Raw genomic sequence first — 20,017 nt, forward strand, 5'->3', positions numbered from 1 at the left:
AGGCTCACCAAGCAATTCATGACCTTACTATGTTGTGTGGGCCACCTGTGTGCCCCCTACAGGTTTAGCCATTTTTCGCCCGCATACAGCCCGTTTCCAGCCGTGAGGGCAGTTGTGACAAAGACTTCTATTAACTCTCTTCAGAACTTCATATTTGTCAGTTGCTGTCTTCTCTAAGTTGTACGTCAGATATATTTTTATCTGTTTTGTTTGTGAAAGCACTATAATGAAAGACGGGCTCACAAAATAACTGGAACGTCTTCAATGACTTGTCCAACCATAAAAAGAGACAGATGCAGAGATACCCCGACACTGTGCAGTGGTCTCTCAGGAGCGCGGGGAGATGATGCCTGCAGAGAGCAGAAGCTAAACTGCCAAGTCCCTCTCACAGACAGACAGGATTTCTTTTCGATCAAAGTCATGAATGAGTCCCTAGTGTTTGACCCAAAAAAAGAGGCCTTACTTCTTCGTTTTGCTTCTTTATGATTTTCAACCTTTTAAGCTTTGGTATTTTTTTTTTCCTCTGGTGTCCTGCTGCTTTGCTGTGCAGCGACAGAAGCAATGTTATTATTATTTTATTTTTTTCCCCCATCTGTATAAAAAGTCTTGTAAATAAATCTTTGTGCTTTAGTTTGAGCAAATAATGCTTTTCAGAAGAACTGAAGTTTGCAGATTAATCATGTAAAAAAAACAATTTACCTTTTTTATCACATCAAAAAATTATGTATCACCTCATAAGTAATTGTATTTGTCTTCCTTGATGTTGCACATTTTTTTAAAGTGACAAGTGTTGTACTTGTTGTGAACTGATAAATGACGTATTCTTGGTGTTTGTCACAACGTAGTAGCTCCTTTCTGCGATCCTCGACTCAAAAGCCAACAGCACATGTCTGAGTCAACCTCTGTACGGGTGCATGTGACTAAGGTTTTAACCGGTCAATCTGATGAATTTTATCTGACACAGACAGTTATTAAAAGTCAGGTTAACACATATAAACCTCTCCATGAAAAGTGTTTGTTTTTCTCGCATGTATCCTGTTTAACCTGAAGTCACATAAAACGTGGGACCCAGTGGAGTTGCATATCCAATTTGTCATAAACCTTTTCTTCCACTCAAAGCGCTGTTTAGTGTTTACCTCACCTAAGCAAAGCTGCGGCAAAGGAAACAAGCTGTTAAGAAAGAAGTTACACTTCTGTCAGTTTTTGCAGCTTGATGCAATATTCAAATACTTGAAAAAAAAAGACATGGTTAGAATTGATAGGAATAAGTGCACGTATTAGTCTGAGATTCAGAACAAACATAAGGAAAAGATTTATCTGAACCAAACTGAATTGATTTATTAAAAAAATAAAATAAAAAAAACTGACAGCAGAAATTTAAAAGACCACCTCCCAAAAAAGTAAAAAATAAAAAATTAAGAGGTCATCATGTGAAATGATTAAAAATAAATAAACAAAGAAAAACTGATTGTATTTGTAAATAGTCTCAATTTATGTTTTTCAACATTACCAGCAGAGAATTATATTTGATTTGAGCAAAACTATTAAGGGGGAAGTGTTTATCTTCTTTTTTTTTCTCCCACTTGTCTTTTCATTGTTTTTTTTTCTTCCTTACTTGGTATAATTTTTGAAAGAAATGTTTACGAACAGCAAAAATAAAACAAATACATATCAGTACAAGCATTTAAAAAGTAGAATTTAGGTTGATTTTTGAGTCCAGGAGTACAACATTTTCCTGACAGAGATGAAATAATTATGACTATTTGTTTGCTGTAAATGACATTTCCCTATAAATCAAGGTATGGCTATTAGCTTGAATGCACATCTATTCACCTAAATGAGTACATTTTCACAGTTTTTTAAATGTTTTTTCCTCAACTGCATTTAAATGTCTTATTTTGATTAGCGTTTTCACTTTAGTGATTCACCTGTGTTTTGTTTTTGAAGATTTTTGCTGCAGTTCAGATTTAGTCGTCTTCTTTTCAACTGGCACATATTCCTAAATACTGCCAGAAAATATAGTGCTGCGATGATGGATGTGGTAATTGCAATAAAGTAATATTAAAAGACAAACGAGCGATTTCAGAAGAAATCTTGGGGCTAAAGTACCAGTTGATGCTTATGGGACCTTCTTACTCAGATTAAAACTGCAGCAGCCAAGCCCAGAGTCAATCTGAAGTGAAAGCATCATTCCTTTAAACTGATTAATCAACCTATTTTTTTAACCTTTTATACCGATGCTAATCTTTTGTATTGCAAATAAATACTGTCTGATGCATACTGTCAAGAATTTTTGATTCAATCCTTGAATTCTTTTGGGTTCACTCTTTAGTTGCTGTGCTGCACTTATCACTCCTTTGGTTAAACTGCCCCTAGGGAGACTGCAGAGATTTAAAAAACATTTATTTTTATGATTGCCAGTAAGTTGCAGATCCTAATGAGCAACTTTTAAATCATGCATGCATTTAATGGCCACACAGAGTTAAAATATAATAAAAAACAAAACAAAAAAACAATCATGTTTGGTATTAAGTAAAACCAGCGGCCATTAATGTTTCCCCTTATATACGGTTAGTAACGCCATTCTGCACTGCAGAATTTTGAGCTTATTCATTCGACTCTTAACTCATTAAAGACCATCCCGGGATAGTTTTATGTTGTCTTTGCGTCATAATTATTAACTATTACCAATCATTATGTTTTAAGAATGCTTTTAAGGAGTATTTTAAAAAGTATCAATACAACTTACTGCAGAGCCCTCAGGTGTTGTTTTTTTTTTTTTTTTCCACCTGGGGCCCCAACCTCCTATGAAGTCTGCCATTGACAAGTGGATGCATCAGAATGTAGCGGAGCAGGGAGCTTGTGGCCCACCCGGCGTATTTTCTATGTCACAATTACAATCTTTTTTGAATTGCATTTTATGTCTTTTCTTGATTAACCAGGAATAAAGAACTAATCAGAAATGCAATTGTAAGCTTCATTTTCTTTACATATGTCCTTTATCATCAGAAAAATGCCACAATTCAAGCCAAATTTCAATTCAAAAATGTTTTATTTCAAATCAAAACAACAATTACATAAAATAAAATAAGTCAATACAAGACTTTGAAGATTAGATTAGAAAAGGGGATTGGAAGAAGCTTAAGCTTTTAGGAATCCACTCCCCCACTCAACACCACTCATAACAGACAACAAAATTAAACATTTGACATTTTTTATCATTGTTGCATTGCTTCATGGTACTTGTTCATTATGTATCTTTTAAAAAAAAAAAACATTTGAACTGGACAAGACTTTTACAAGTTTTTATATCATCATATCATCCATAATGTGACACCTTTCACTGAGATACACGTGGATTTTAGGGTTGTCCCTACTTTTGGTAGATAAAATGTGTTGGTTCCTCTCAAGTTGTATTTGTTTACCGCATCTCTGCTTTGAAACAAAGTTAGAATATTAGATGGCAGAGAATTTATTGATACTTTATACATGATCTGAGCGGTTTTAAAATCGACCAAATCTTGTAATTTTAAATTAAATGTATTAAAAACACCAAAAACCGATTTTTCATGGGAGTGGGTCCTTAAACACACTTTAGTCCTGATACTAACACAGGGAAGCATGTTTTCATTAGAGAGGGTTGGCAATACAGGATACCTCGATGATTTGCCATATATATAAATAACCTTAGCCTGACTGGCAGGAGTTAAATACCGTTTTCAATATATATTTTTTCGTGGGAAGTAAGGCAAGCACTTGTACTCATTTGTTTTGATACACAAAGTACTCACTGCACTCTGTGTTCAAGGGATTTTAATCAGAGCAAGGCAAAAACAAGGAGAGAAAAAAAACAGCCTTTCAATTGCTTTTATTCTAACTCAGCAGTGAAGTTATTTCAGGATATGCTAGTGTCTCAGGGAGTGCAACAAGCTGTCTCTGCTTGTGGGATGTGACAGTGTTGCCAGGTTCAATATCATTAGCTTGGTTTCACCTGTCTTCTCACATACGGCATCATCTCACACTCACTCTCAAAAACCCATGGCTCATGCACAGCAGACACAAAGAAAGGGGGAGGAAGATGGAGATTAATGGTACAGCACTGCTTTACATCCATCCTGTACTGACACCCAATCTTCATTGAAGTTTCTTGCATTAATTTATTCAAAAAGTAAATAAAATCCTTATTTAGATTTATGGGTTTGTTACCTTGTAATCATGAATCTTACACAGCATCATTTGCTGCAAAGAGAACATTATGGGCATTTTTTTGAATTAAATTGTATTTGGGGGATTTTCATGGAGATTGCAGGTGTTTATTTTTTTATTCTTGGTGCAGTTACAAGTATTTGTTTAATTATCCTAACAGTCTGTAAGGGAAGTTAAGTCCTGTCAACGTGGTTCGGTTTCCTTTCTCTGTCCCTCCACCATTTCTTTGTCACCTTTTTGTCCTAGTGTATCTGCAGCCTCCTGAAGCAGGGAAGGGCAAGTCTCAGTAATCAGCTCCAGGATATTATTGGAGTTTATTATTGTGTTTGATAAATCTGTAGGGATGGCTCACTTTGCACTGACCCTCTTAAAAGCGACCTTGGAAATTCATTTGTTTTTCCTCGGTTAACTGCAGATCCAATACTGTCCAAAGATGATTACAGCAGCACACATATTGTTTTGAGTCAGTGGTGCGATTGATGCTTGGTACATGTGTTTGTTTGTGTCTTTAGCAGCCCTGCTCGGCAATGATAGTGAAGTGTGCCGTCAGCCAGGCTTGACAAAGATTTTACAAATGTGAGGGATTTGAGAAAATTGTCAATTAAGCCATTTGACAATCTTCAGTAGGATTGCTCAACTGTTCATCTTTATTTTTAAAGGAATTTTACCTGCTTTGTTTGTGGTAATTTAGTTTGTTTGGTTGCATACCCTGTAAAAAAATCAAGTGAAGCACCATCTTACTTTACCCTTTCACACAGCATCGTTAGCTCCAGTGTTGACGTTCTTTGACGTACTTTAGCTTTTCAATTGTTTATGCAATTAACATAACTGCAACAGATTCTGAAGTGGCAAAAGGAGCTTTGTGCTGATATGCAATGCTTTACTACTTTGAAGGCCACAGCTGCTTTTCTCTGCCTCCGAATCTGTTTGGAAGTATGTTAGCATTATGAGTGGTCGAAGAATTTTAGAGCGTGTGTTGTGTCCTATCACAGGCAACAGCGTTTGTGTAGGAATATATCAATTTGTTGGTTAGACATCAACAGTGCTGTAAATGAGTTATTCCAGACTCAAGATTGTTGAATTATCTTGTGATTTAGAAAGATACTTTTTCACTTTTGTTGACATTTCCAGTGTTTTGGCTGTTGGCTTCATTCACTGTATAAGAGAACTGGAGCAAGTAACTATGATGTCACCCATAGAAAATGGATTACTTCCAGCTCCATCAAAGTGAAGACAATTCAGCCGAAGTTTTTTTGCAATACAGACGCTGCCATGTTGGAGCCAGAGGATGTTCAAAATGAAATGTCAGTAAGCAGTGATCGGTCCGAGTCAGTCTGAGTCATTACTATGGCAACCACTCTCAGGAGTGAGCTTGTTAGAAGACCACACCCCTACCACTTGAAAGTGGGCTGGAGAGAATCTGTCAAACAGTTTGAATGTTCAACGTGATACCACTTTCTTTTATTGAGGCGTCTGGTTGGTCCGTTTAAACTTGAATAACTTAAAGAAAAACTATGAAAAAAATAGGATTAGCAAGAACATGTCAAAAAAAGGTAGCAGAACAAGAATGGTTATTCCAACAAATAGAATGATTGAGTAAATGCTGTTTATTTCTCCAGAGAAGTCTATGAAATGTTGGCTTCTTTAAGCCAGCAGGTACTTCCTGTTTTGTACTCCATCAGAAGACTAAACAAGGCTCCCTGATATGCCAGAAGTCCGCTCATGAATAACACATAAGACAGACCGACAGACAGACTGAGGATGAAAAATAGGCATGTTGTCTGTGTCGGACCAAAGTCTTTTGGTACAGGTTCTTTCTCTGATGTGTCTGCTAGTTTACAGTCTTATAGGATCCTATAAGTCTCAGCAAAGTTTTCTTTCACTCTTTTCTTAATTTAGGAAGACCAGATTAGACAGAGCTACCCTCAAGGCCCCTGAAGTATTTGGTTTAGACTGAACTTTATTGCTTGGATGGTTGTTGTTGAGTGAACAATGTTCTGTATTGTTTGATGTTGGAACAACTCATTTTAAAGCCCCTGATGTTTGTTGGGTTCAGTCCCATCTGAAGGTCACTGCTCTATAGCACTACAGCCACAGCTTTGTTCAATATACAATAGGTAACAGATTGCATACAAGCATTTAGAAACAGATACAGCAGTCCCTTGTTGATAAAGGGAGTTATGTTCTAGAAATAGCCTACGATAGGCAAAATCAGCAAAGTAGACATCTTTGTTTTCAACAATATTTAATTATTGATGTTGTAAGGCTGAAAAACCTTTTACTAAACACGATAAGCACTTTCTTCAGACCGACGATAACATTTTAATACTTGTCTCGTTTAAACTCTGAAAGTTCAAACCTACGTAGAAAAAACTGTCCAGTGTAGAAAGAAAAAACAAATGTAATCTGAATTCTTTCTTTCTTCTTTATTTTTGTTTCCTTTCATGAAGCATCAAAAATACAAAAACATGTATTGAATACAACATAAATTTAAAGGCCATGTCACACGTACAATCTGCGCAAATTTTCAAAGATAAAATTTTGGTCTTTTGTGATTACACAATTCATTAGTGTTTCTTGCGTTGATTATTTTGTCAGATGTCTTTTGAGGGTTGTGACTTATGTGACTTTGGTTTTAAGCTGTTCAAAATCTTTGTTTGGCTGAGCATTGCATCTTTACACAGTTCATGCGTAGGTCTCTCACAGGCTGGTGTCCATGCAGCGCGGGAAATCCGACTATTTACCGTATTTAGAACAGGTACGGCAAAGTCAATTGACGCAATGTGATTCCTGCTTAGCGCTCTGAATGTCAAAGTAAAGAAATTCAATAAAGCGCAGGTTTACATGTCCTCTGAGTGGTTTATTTGTACTGCTCCCGTAGTTTTAAAATGTTTCTTTTGTGATACATCTGTGAACATTTCAATATGAATAAACACAACATTTCTCACTGTTTCCTTGTATATTTACGTATGACCAGGTTTCAACTGCGGACAATGCGCAAATTGTATGTAGCGGCAGTGTGACAAGTTCCTTTACAATTTTACAACTTCACAACTGGAAGGGAGCAGTTTAAAGAATTAAATTCTTATTAAATGTTTGCCCCTTGCTTAATCAAGAAGTCTATATGTATATCTGAATATACGCATTTATACAAAGACATAACTAGAGATGGTCTGGCAGTAGCTATTCATGACTCACACAATGAAGAGAAAACAAGAAAAATAAATAAGGAATTAAACAGAAAGATGAAATAACTATTTTAAACATGTTCAACAACATTTGTTGTTCTATTAGGTCTTCAAATTTCAGAAGACTTGACGTAATGAATAATGCATTTGCACTTTCTCTATACCCAACTTTATTTGCTGTCCGGAAGATTTGTTCCTGTACAGGAGAAAGGTCATGAAGGTGGTAAATTGACGAAGGTCTGCAGTCAATTAGGACACAGAACACAATGTGCTGTAAAAAAAATAAATAAATAAATAAACAGGAGGTAAAGTATGCAAAAGGGCCAACACCTGCAAAACCACGAAATGTGATTTGAGTTATAGTAAGAGGCCACTTTAAAGAGGTTCAACTTCTTTCGAGTACTCCAAACCAAAAGGGCAAGACTAGTTCAAAAGGGTTTCTTTTCTTTTTTTTTTTTTGTTTTTTTGCAAAGCCAAAACACATTTCTCACAAGTGATTTAATTCTCAGCTATGCTTCCTTTTTTTTTTTTAGACTTTGAATCATATGGTTGTTTTTTTGATACCTTTATTTTTCTGTAGTGTTGCCAGGTTGAACTTGGCCCTTGTGGTCTTTGGTTTGCTTCCTGGTACTTTTGTTTATCCTCTCAGCTGTTTCCAGTCTATTAATTACTTGCTCGGCATGACACCAAGGTTCAGTTTGTCTTTGCTGCATCACTTTCACATCTGTTTGTTTATTTTTCATACATTTACTTTGAGTTAAGAAAACTTATTTGAGCGGCTGTCATTTTTTGTTTAAATTTATTGACTTTAGTTCAGGTTGAACCCGCCTCAGCTATTCTTTATAAAGTTCATCCATGCATTATAATTGTTAGGACATGTTTTATGCTGTTGTTGGGGCTATTTTTACATGCCCCCCTTTAATAAGCTTGCATGTGCAATAACTCCCTTAGTCTCATTAAAATGCTGATAGTTTTGGCTTCAAAGCCACACTGACCCATGGTCTGCTGTGAGCACCCGGATGTGCATACTGAGCAGAGCCCTGATTGATCTGCCAAAGGAGAGTAATTAATGGGAATTTTCTTCACTGAAAAACTGGCCTTTACACAAGCAAACACCCACACACTAATGAATGAGCCTACGTAACATGCAACCACCAAATGAACTTACACTGCAAAATGTGCTTTAAAGGCTGATCCTAATGTAAAGCTGGTGAACTTTGACACTGCAGTCTTCCGTTTGCTTATTATGAGTTGCATAGCTTGATTTTTGCCCCGGAACTAACGTCAACTGACAGACTATGAAATATGAAACAAAAAAATATAAGAGTTTGAGTTTTCTCATGATGTTTGGACAAAAAGCTCAATCCGATGTCTCTCATGATGAATCAACACTATTGAACATCTATCCCTGTATTGCAGTAACATGTTTAATCATTTAACAAAACATAATTTATTATTTAATGATTGAATTTGACTCTATGTTTCTGGAGCTGGATCAGGGGTGTTCTGTGTGTGAACATCCAGTAAAACCACACAGTCCCATTACTAATTTGATCAGCATCTCTGAGTGTTTGGAGAAAATCTCATTTTTGGAACAATCATTGGAAGTCACACGTCGATTTTGGTGCTTTAGGAACTTAAAAATAACATTTGCTTGTTTTTAATTTTAATTTTAACTATGTTTTTAATTAACCCATAACAGCCCAGACCCATTTTTCCTAAAAAAAAAAAAAAAAAGTAATGTAAAATACACCTCAAACCAAGTGGACCACCAAACATATTTAAATATATTTCACTGATGCCACCATCGGATCATACGGGTTAAACACATTGTAATGGCTTTAAAAAACTTCAGATTTAAAAAATCTTTAGTATTTACACCTTCTATAAAACTTTAGGCTTTGAAGATGAATTTAAAAAGGCAGAAAAGTTTGTCTGAAAAAAGTCAGCTTGATGGACGTTTCTTCATAAAAGATAAAAAATGTCAGATTTTGCCAACCTAATTAAGGAGGCAGCTTAATGTTGCATTCACACCAAACGCTATTCGCGTACTAAATTTGCGTCCTCTGTCTCTCTTCTGACACACGTCTAATTAGCTTCTCGAAATTTGTCCAAACGCATTGTATCTCATTTACAATGCGTGGAAGATGATGTTGAGAGATCAGGTTTATTTATTTTGAAGACGGTGAGCTTCACCATCACTGCTACTGTTGGGAGAGGGGAGTGGATAACTGAATCCAAGTGCAGACACAAACTGATAGAAGTTAGGTTATTTAATTTGACTTGGCAGGCAGGCAGACTGATAGGCTGGCAGGCAGGCAGGCAGACTGGCAGGCAGGCAGGCAGACTGGAAGGCAGGCAGGCAGGCAGACTGGAAGGCAGGCAGGCAGACACAGGGTGAACAATAATCTGGCGCTGGCTGGAGATCCTCCTCAGGAATAAATAGAGTCTGTGATGGCCTGCAGGTGGGGAGGTGCTGATTGTAGAGATGAGCAGCAGGTGTTGGGCTCCAAGGAGGAGGCATGCTCAACAGAACCACAACAGCTACTTTCAGCAGTACGTCCGTCTCTCTGTGACCCAGTTTGAAGACTCTTGTCCCGCATTAGTCCGAGGAGGGGAAAAAATAAGAATAAAATGAGAGGATATTTTTATCATTGGCAAAATATCATAAACAATCAGATTCTCCTTCATGTTTGTTTTGGTTTCTACCTGCTGACACATCATCAGCACTTCACAGACCAACGCTGAGTCCCTTGTTGGTTGACACAATGCAAATTCTTTGGCAAAATTCAGATATTTGATCTCTGTAAAAATAATGACACCCAAAAAACAGACTGTTATTGTTTGTTTGCCTACGTTATAATAAATGGGTTAAGAGTTTGACATTACAAATCCCCTTAAGTGTTGGAACTACTTCCATAGATCTTGTAAGATTTGCGTGTTAATGTCCCTCGATTCATTTTACGAACATTAGTGTAATTACCAGAAACAAACAAGACGACAACCAGAGAAGACTGGCAGGTTCAGCCAGCCTTTTAGAATATATTGTCTGCCATTGATCTTGACTTTATTGGAAACATGATGGATTACTTAATTGCTGTAAGAAAAAAAATAAATAAATAAAAAGGAAGCACAATCTTTTATGAGATGATGCTAAAGAATTAATTTCCTTTAATTAGCTTGTAAGATCCATCCAAAACGATTGTGTGCTTCAATGGCAAATGCATACACTACAGACGTTTTGACAACAGTGATAAAACAGACCAAAACCCTTTAATAAAATGGATTTGAGTTTAAACCAGTAGCTGAGCTTTTGTATTGAGTAATGCCAAAATCTTTTTTATTAATCTTAGAAACATTTTTTAAACATATGTGACATGTTTTTTTTTTCTAATATCTTTTTCAATTTGTGGTCACAACAAAAGCTTACCAGAGTCTGAAATGATGTGACCATTTTTGTCACACCTGTCCACAGGTTCACTGGCCCTAACCTTCCCTCGCCAATCATTAGCAGCAAGAACTGGCTTCGCCTTCACTTCACCTCTGACGGCAATCACAAGCTGAGAGGTTTCAGCGCTCAGTACCAAGGTAAGAGGAAAGAAAGAGTCACTTTTAAAGTTAGATTAATCTCAGTTATAATTTTATCAATGTTTTTGCTTTGTGTTTGACTTTTTAGACTTTTCTTTATATGAGTATTTGGTTTTGCATTTGACTGGCAAAGGAATAAAACAGGAAAGAACAGCTATTAAAATGAAATTGTAACAACAGCTTCTTTGAACTCATATGTAGGACCGTATCATCTCTTTACTTCAAGATGTTGACGTCAGCAGAATAGTGTAACTCTTTAACCCTAGAGCTGTCGTCATCTAACAACAACAAATTTTGACATACCGTAAATACACAATTACTGTAAATTAGCTGATTTTGATGCAAAAGAAGTGGCTTTTAACATCAGCTTTGCACCGTTATCCAAACCTTTACTAACATAAAATGTTACATAAGCCAGTTTTTGTGTCAGAAACAGCTGATTTACGTTCATTGCGTATTGCAAATGTTGTACATAAGCACAAGGCTGCTTTTCTCCTCTTCAAAATACGTTAGAGTTACGTTTAATGTGTAAACGGCTGAAGAGTTCATGGTAGTTGATAGAATGTAAACAATCGAGATAAAGCTCAGGTGTTGAAGGGTTAATAAATTGAGGATGTTTAAATCAATTAAACAAATATTTTAGTCCGTTTTAGTTCAAAAAGTCCTTCAAGTGCATTAATAAAGGCTGACTTATTTAATAAAAAAAATAAAAATTATTCAATGTTTTGGCAAACTGTCACACTTGGGTCAGCAAGAGTTAATGGTTTTGCCAGAAAAGTTGCAAAATGATGCAGTTAAAGTTAAAAAAGATATGCCTAAACAGAACGTGGTTACTTGAACAGTTGGAGCCATCAAGCAGGAGTTTTTAATGAGTTCACTCCTCTTTCCCCCTTAAACACTGTCGCCTGCGACGACAAAATAACACATCCTCTTTGAACAAATCTACACCAAATTGCGCAGTTAATGTATTTCCAACAGATTGTGACGTGAAAAAAGGAGCTTTGTGTTTTTTTCTTCACTCCAGAATCCATTAGATTTACAGTAAAAGGTTTAATAGTTAAGATAATTGAAGGAATGTCAGAACTGGAACTAAAGCTCTGGTGTTAAAGAGTTAAGCATGGCAGCATAATAAAACCCTTTAAAAAACATAAATGAAAATCTATAAATACACCAAAATAAATTGTATCAATTGTGATACAATTGTATCTGAGTGAAATACAAAGTATGCCTCTCTCATTAATTCTGGCACATGCTCTTAAACAGACAGACTGTATTTGGGTTTTTTTGACCAAACATGAAGTTCTAAGAGGTAAAGGAGAATAAAGCTTGAAAGTTTGACCTTGTTAATATTTTTGTGTATAAAGATGATTTTGAAAAAAAAAAATGTGGTCATTAAAATAATTATCATAAAACATGTAGCCTCTAAACTGGTCCTGATGCTGGTCAGTCCTCTGTATCTCACATCTACTTTTTAGCAGACAAGATGGCACCAGAAGCTTTCCTTTGATGGATCCTTGAAGGAGCTGTGTGCGCACACGTGCAGGAACAAAACCGCTCTCACACACAGAGATATAAAACGCTCTTTACAGCGTATATCCATTTTCTCTCCCACAGCACTTTGAGGTTCCAGGATCACCTCTGACACAGGATGAGCTGGAGAAAAGGATTAGTTCGTCTTTGAAAGAGCTGATCTAAAAGGATCTCACCTCCAGACATCCACTAGCAAGCTGATAGGAAAGATGGAAATGAGTGAAAAACTTATAAAGACAAAATGTTCAAACTTAGTTCAGTTTTCTTCACAAAAAATGAAATAAGAACACTTTAGAGTGATGGTAAATAGTCAATGTAATTTGACTATGGTTTATCTAAATTTTTTGGTATCATTCTAATTAACTAAGTCTTCAGTGGCCAAATGTGTGTTTTTTTGTACACATTTTATGAATACCTAACATCAAAATAATCTATCATAGAACTGAATATTGTTCATAAAAAAATTAAACTCTGCTGACAAGGTCATAATAAAAAAGAAATACTTTCTCCAACATACAATACTCTTCATTCCAGGTTTTTAATAACTTGCTTTATTCAATGGGCAATACAGACTGATGGACTGAGTTTACTCCTCTGCTGAATGAAATAAAAAATAAAGATAAATACATTTTCACAGTATTTCAATCATGATGGTGTGTAAATCCCCTTTGGATGTAGGTTGCCATTTCTTTATACATAACATGAACCAAAAAGAACAAGAACACTCAAGAACATTCAAGACGGTGATTGAAGGAGATGAATAAATGTCGCAGTAATTTGTTTCTTTTGATAAAAGCCAAACTGGTGACATATATTTGTAGCATAAAAATGCAGGTTTTAGTTCCTGACTGAGTTTCTTTCCGTTTTTAATATTTTTTTTTTGTAACTTTGATTATAAAGCACCAATTTACAAACTAAGCAGAAATATAGAAATGTACAATATAAATATTAAAAATGATCATAATCCAATTTCCTCTACATAATTCGTGATTTTTTCATGCATACAGTGGGGCAAAAAAAACATTTAGTCAGCTGCCAATTGTGTGTCTCCCACTTTAAAAGATGAGAGAGGCCTGTGATTTTCATCATAGTTATAACTCAACTATGAGAAAGAATGAGAGAGAGAAAAATCCAGAAAAAACCCATTGTCTGATTTTTAAAGAATGTATCTGTTAATTATGGTTGAAAATAACTGTTAATTATTTATTTTGTCATATACTATTTGTTGGCAATGACAACTGTCAAACGTTTTCGGTAAATTTTTACAAGATTTTCACGAAGTGTTGCTGCTATTTCGGCCCATTCCTCCATGCAGATCTCCTCTACAGCGGTGATTTTTTTTTTTTTTTTGGGGGGGGGGCTGTTGCTGGGCAACAAAGACTTTCAACTCCCTCCAAAGATTTTATATAGGGTTAAGATTTGGAGACTGGCTTGGCCACTTCAGGACATTAAAAAATGTCTTTGTTACCTGGGCAGTGTGTTTGAGATCGTTGTCATGCTGAAAGACCCAGCCTTCAACCTTCTTCCATCTGCAAGGAATTGCTGATGGAAGGAGGTTTTTATGTTGAGAGCTAGAAATCTTGCTTGTTTATGGATGACCAAATCATCCAACAACCCCTCTGCATTGAGGAGGTCTTGAATGATTTGTTGTTTTTCCAATGTTCATGTGTGTTTTCTGAGTTGGGCAGTCATTTTTCTGATCATTCCAACAGCACACAAATGCAGAATTTTTCCAATTTGGCATTTTTGTCTTAAGGACATCAACCCATTGATGCAATTGTAACTAAAGTGTTAACAAAAGTCACATTGTTTCAAATAAAAACTTCTAATTATTAGTGGTAAATTTAGGCTTTTCAATCAAAATTAAACCATGTTTTCATTCAGAATACATGTTATGTCCTGCTTTACCAAAACACTCCTGCGTTTGCTCCCTTCTATTTCAAATTTTAGGACCCTTTGTGGTACACGAGTCAAAAATCATGCCCACCCATAGTCTAACCCTTTAATGTTTAACATATAATATCTTAATTTATGTCTACAGATTAAATCCTAAATATGGAAGATAGTGTTAGAATAATAAAATTATTTTACATTAATTTTCAATGTTTTCCCAGTTTTTTACAAATTCCTGATAGTGAAATAAAAATTCCTTATTCCAAGTTGATGTAAATTTAACTGCAAATGTTGTACAACTTTTAGACAGTTGTGTTGCACGTTCTACTGTCTGTTATATTCTATTTTGCCTTTTTCTTTCAGTAAAAAAGATGACAGAGCTCAAATCTAGAGGTGTGAAGATGCTGCCAAGCAAAGACAACCACCACAAGATATCCGTGTGTAAGTCTTAAGCTGTCAGCAGCTGCACTCATTACCAGATACAATATATAAAAGTTCTGTTAAAGCTATTCCCTTTGCAGCTGAATCGGCTACCAGCAGTGTAAGTGTGCGAGTTTGAATTCCAAATTTTGGAGGTTTTATGGGATGCATATCTGCCTTTTGAATTCATTCAGTTATATTTTTTCCATAATTAAATTGAAATCTTCTGTTTGTTGTTAGATAATTGAATTGAAGCAGGGGAAAATATGTGTATTTCAACGTTCCTTTTGTTAGTCCGACTGGAAATCCATTATAACTGCGCCTACTCCACCAACCTGCACAGCTCAAGGTTTCTTGTAATGGATGGTCTTAGAAACAAATGTACTTTGTTTTTTTTGAGAGAAAAACAGACAGTAGGCTTATCTGTTATGATACAAAATGAGTACTTAAATTTAAAAAAAATCGTGTTTCATACCATTCTGAAACAAAAAATGTCATAGATTTTAATAAAACAAAAAAAAAAAAAACAGATTTAACCAAACATGGGAATACATCCAACATCTTCTCGTTTTGATACATTTGGTAGAACTTTTCTTGTGTATTCCCAAGTGTCCACATAATAGTTGGTGCGGCCTGCAGCTGAGTTTTGCTACGCTTCCAATATGAAAAGTTGTAAAAGTTGAAAAGACTGTTGTTGTATGATGTGTGTTTACCTCCCTTTTTTACTTTGATGTTGATCTTAAATTCCTGTCATCGTCAAGTCACAACATCTCTGAGGAAAAAACTGATTGCCTCTCTTATGTTTGCTGGAAAAAAATACCCAGTAGGCCCTTTATTACATTTTCGTCTGGTTATCAGAACAAAATAAATCTCAGGAGTTATTTGGTCTTGTCTGTCCATGACAGAAAAAAACAAAACAACAATGAGCACATCTTAATAAAGTAGCTTGTAGACTCTTTATTTTCTTGCTTTCCTGCAATAGTAAGTAAGTCTTGTATAATATTAAAGCTATGTTCACAACGTACGTTCAAAACTCTTGCATTCATGCATAGCTACAGAAGTCTCTGGGCGATTTGTATGAAACAGATGGTTAATAAACGAGCATTTCAAATGAAACCCGATCAAACTTTGACCAGTGAGGGACTTGGATTTAGGTATGGAGGGCATCCCTTTTACTTAATGGAAGTTCCAACTGTTCGAAAATTGATCGTGGAGGAGAAAAATAATATTTCTGCCCAGACGGAATTGTATGATATGGAACAGAGATGTGAAAGAAAAAAGCATGGAGCAAGATTTGCGAGCAATTTGCACCACTCTGACATTTTGCACCAAGCCTTATGTAGGCCCACTGTAGGTGGCAGACATGTGCTAGTTAACAGAAGAAAAAGCCCCTCCCTACCTTTCCAGTGTGAATACCATGGACTTTATCCACATTCAAGAACACTGCGTTTAGTGTTCTTGAACGCCCGCTAAATGTAAATGAGGATTTTCTTAATGGCTGCTGTTTGTACATTTGAAATACATGAACATCTAGAACTGTAATATTAATTTAAGCAAACGTACATGCAACTGATATTTGAAATAAAGGATTTGTTTGTTGATAGTTGCAAAATTTCCTCTAAAAACTTAATTATAGGTATTCTGCCAGTTTTTTGTTTTTTTTTAATCAATTTTCATATGCTAAGCCTGGGAGTTGAATCCCCAACCAACTTGTTGGCAGACAAGCTGTTGACAGAGGTGAAACACACCAGCAATAAAGTGATAAGCAACAGTTTCACAGACACAAATGCATTCATATTTAGTTAATGATTCGGAAGTGACAACTTCATAACAAGCTAAAATAATGTTCATGCAGAAGTGATCTAATGATCATACAACCTCAATTAGGCAATGGTAAAATCCCCTATTAACATTTGCATCAAATATTTAGATTAAGACTCCATTTTTATTCATGGAAATATTTTTTGAAAATGCTGCAAATTTAAAACCACTTCGATGATTTTTTTTTTTTCCCCACTGTTTTGCTATTACAACTTATGTAACCAAAAGATCTGAGACAACTGCTTTCATGTTTCGTAAACTGTATTGAAATGCTTTAGTCACATGCAGGTTTTGGGGTTGTCCAGGCCTGTGGAGGGTCATGGACGGGAACATCCATATCTTAAAGGGAGCACAGGTGTGTCTTGCAGTTCCCTTGAGGCTCCTGCGGCCACCTTAGGGGATGCCATGAAAATGGCATGTACCATGGTTGTGTGTGTGTGGTTAATGGATAGTAATGTATCTGTAAGGATAATGCAAGTTGAACACTTATGACGTAGGCGTGATGCTGTAGCACAGTGTCTTCATGCTTCAATCTAGTGGTCAGTAAGGTGCAAGAACTGGCAGCTTACAGACCCCGCACAAATAATGCATCATTATCTGTTCTGGTGAGTGCAGGTGCATCATTGCTTGCTCCTGTTCCTCCTTCAACTTTCGTTAGTTGAACCAACATTTTTAGTTCTCAAATTGCTTGAATGGTGGTTAATTAATTAATTAATTAATTAATTGTTTTAATAGATCCAGTCTGCAACTCTATAGCACCACAATGCTTAACCTTTCTACCAAAACCGTCAAAAACATCTCCAGAAAAATCACTATACTGGGTAAAACAATTACCAGGATTTGAATTTGGGAGTAAATGGACTTTATCTGAACACCACCACCCTACCCTACAACCAGCATGAAGACGAAGACTCAACCAAAACACACCAATGAGACTGCTTGGAGAAAACAGGAGGGTTTTCTGTACCACCACCAGTCTGTGATTTTATCCTTGGATTGTTTTGGTGCAAAGCCAAAAAATAAATCACATTTCTCAAAAAAAAAAAAAAAAAAAAAAAAAAGATGAAGCCGTGACTGGAGCGCCACAGCCTGACATCTCAAGAGCAACTGGCTGGCCTGCTTTACCCTCAAAGCAATGACCTTCATCAGTCCCCGATCGTGGACGTGTACAGGAGTGTACAACTGTCAAAGGAAGGCGTGTCAGAAAAAGTCCCCATGAAACTGGCATACAACTCCACAACTGACTCTCACAATTTCTCCTGGATTTAATTAACATGACCTTGAAACCTTCACAAAATATAGCAAAGAGTGAAAAAAGAAGAATGCCACAGGAAACCTGAAACTGGCCTTAAAAGGTGAAAGTGTACGATTTTGCTGTTAGAATGTGTCCCTGAGCAGCAAGCATACACTGACTTACAGTTTTTCCAAGGAAACCATCTCTTAGTTGAGAGAAAGAATTCCTAACATTCTGGCTAAAATAGCCAACAGTTAAACATATGTTGGTGAATACTGAGACCACTGGCAACTCAAAACGACAATCAGAGCCTCTAAAACTGATCCTCTAGAGATGGTTGGCTCACCAAACACTTGATCTGCAGTGGCCACCTACTATCTGTAAGAAGTGCATTCAGCAAGGCTGTGAAGAAATGACTTTCATTCGGAATGTAAAACTCTGGCTTTGTCCAATTTCTGAAATTTAAAAAAACATACCATGGCAGCCGAGATGGCACAAAACAATTTGTGATTTAAAAGTTTTTCGGCTGGATCAAAACAAAGACCCTTTTAGACAAATTTAGTCCAGCTTCAGACAAAACCACAGCACTCGATAAACTAACAAATCTGCATCAACACTGATTCAGGAAAGAAAACGGTAGTTTGATTTTGAGTGAAACATGAAATTCTTCTAGACATGCCGGATGGAATTATCTGGTTTAGTCCATAGTTTTATCAGATCTCATCTTGGGTTATTTTGCTATGGTTGATCATGAATCTGAGAGTCTCCTTATGATGTGGAGTGCCTCAGGGTTCTGTTCTTGGACTTCTGCCGTACATGTTCCCCTTAGGTAAGATCATCCAAACTAATAATGTTTCATACCACAGTTTTGCAGATGACACTCAGCTTTATGTAGTTCTGACACCAAAGCACCATGGTCCATTAGATTCTGCCACTGCTCTGAACAGATAAACTCCTGGATGCAGTAAAATGTCCTTCAGCAAAACGATGACGAAACAAAAATTTATTATTGTATAAAGCAAGAAGGAAATGGGGAAGAAAACCGAGGAGCTGGTTTTTAGAGGAATACTGACCAACTATTGAGTTAGAAATCTTAGTGTCATAATAGACCTGAGTATCAGGGCTCCATCGAAGGCCACAAATTAGTCTGCCTTTTACTATCTCAGTCAAATAGTGAAACCTAAGAGATTTCCTGTTGTTGATTGAACGTGTGAACCTGATTCACACGTTCATCTCCTGGAGGTTGGATTAGTACAACAGTCTTATTTGTGCACATCCAAAAAAAATAATAGTTAATTCAGAACAACTGATACCAGATTCCTAACCAACATTTGGAGAACAGACTACGTCACTCCTTCTTTGACATCCTTTTATTGGCAACAGTTACATTTAAATGTAATTAAAAGAAGAAAAAAAAGTTGTGTGGAACCCAAATGCCTGTCGGCTCTCACACACAAACCTTCACAATCCTTGCAGAGTGCTGAGATCTGCTGGAAGCCTTATGATGGTAAAACACAGAGGCCGAACAAAACAGGGTGAAGCTGAGATGGAAGCAGCTTTTTGATGAACTCAGGTGTTCACAAAGTGTTTCTATATTTAAATCTAAGCGTTTCAGGAAAGCACTTTGAATTGGTTGTGTACTGTACATAAGGTGCTATACAACTGAAATTGCCTCGCCTATACTGTAACTTCACTGTCCCACTGTTGCAAAAATATTTTTTTTTTTTAATCTTTTATTTTCTCTTCTTCTGGGCAAATAAAAAGATGAACTATTATTGTTACAGAAGTCAGACCCAAAGGATGCACCGTCTGCTGTGGCTGCACCTCAAATAGCAGTTTGTAATTGCATTGGCTGGTCTTTCCACAGTGTCTTCTTCACCCTTGCCCTGTTTCATTCTTTAAGCTCACAGTTCTTCAGCTTTATTTGAACATCTGTCACGGTAACAACCTAATGGCTGTGAGTCACATGAAGCAACATAGACCTACAAATGTCTGTGAACAACCTGTTGAGCAGACATATGTTCTTTTTTTGGACAGCAGATGCATGATTTGATTTTTTGGATTACCTTGTATAATTCACTCCATCCATGTCTTATATTAGGAGTGCTGATTAATCACATTAATTGCAATTAATTAA

General features: G+C 36.3%; 1 protein-coding gene across 3 annotated transcripts in view; it reads left to right on the plus strand.

Annotated features, from left to right (window-relative positions):
• The window catches only part of csmd2 (CUB and Sushi multiple domains 2), a 280,249-nt gene that overhangs the window by 110,224 nt on the left and 150,008 nt on the right, over positions 1-20,017 (plus strand). For all 3 annotated transcript variants that reach the window (XM_023959868.2, XM_078955368.1, XM_023959867.2), the window contains exons 6-7: positions 10,870-10,982; positions 14,769-14,846. In XM_023959868.2, the coding sequence (XP_023815636.1) occupies positions 10,870-10,982; positions 14,769-14,846 (191 nt within the window). The remainder of the gene's footprint in view (positions 1-10,869; positions 10,983-14,768; positions 14,847-20,017) is intronic.

Source organism: Oryzias latipes, chromosome 11 (genome assembly GCF_053564925.1).
Source record: "Oryzias latipes strain Hd-rR chromosome 11, Olatipes_Hd-rR_3.1".
Lineage (NCBI taxonomy): Eukaryota > Metazoa > Chordata > Actinopteri > Beloniformes > Adrianichthyidae > Oryzias > Oryzias latipes.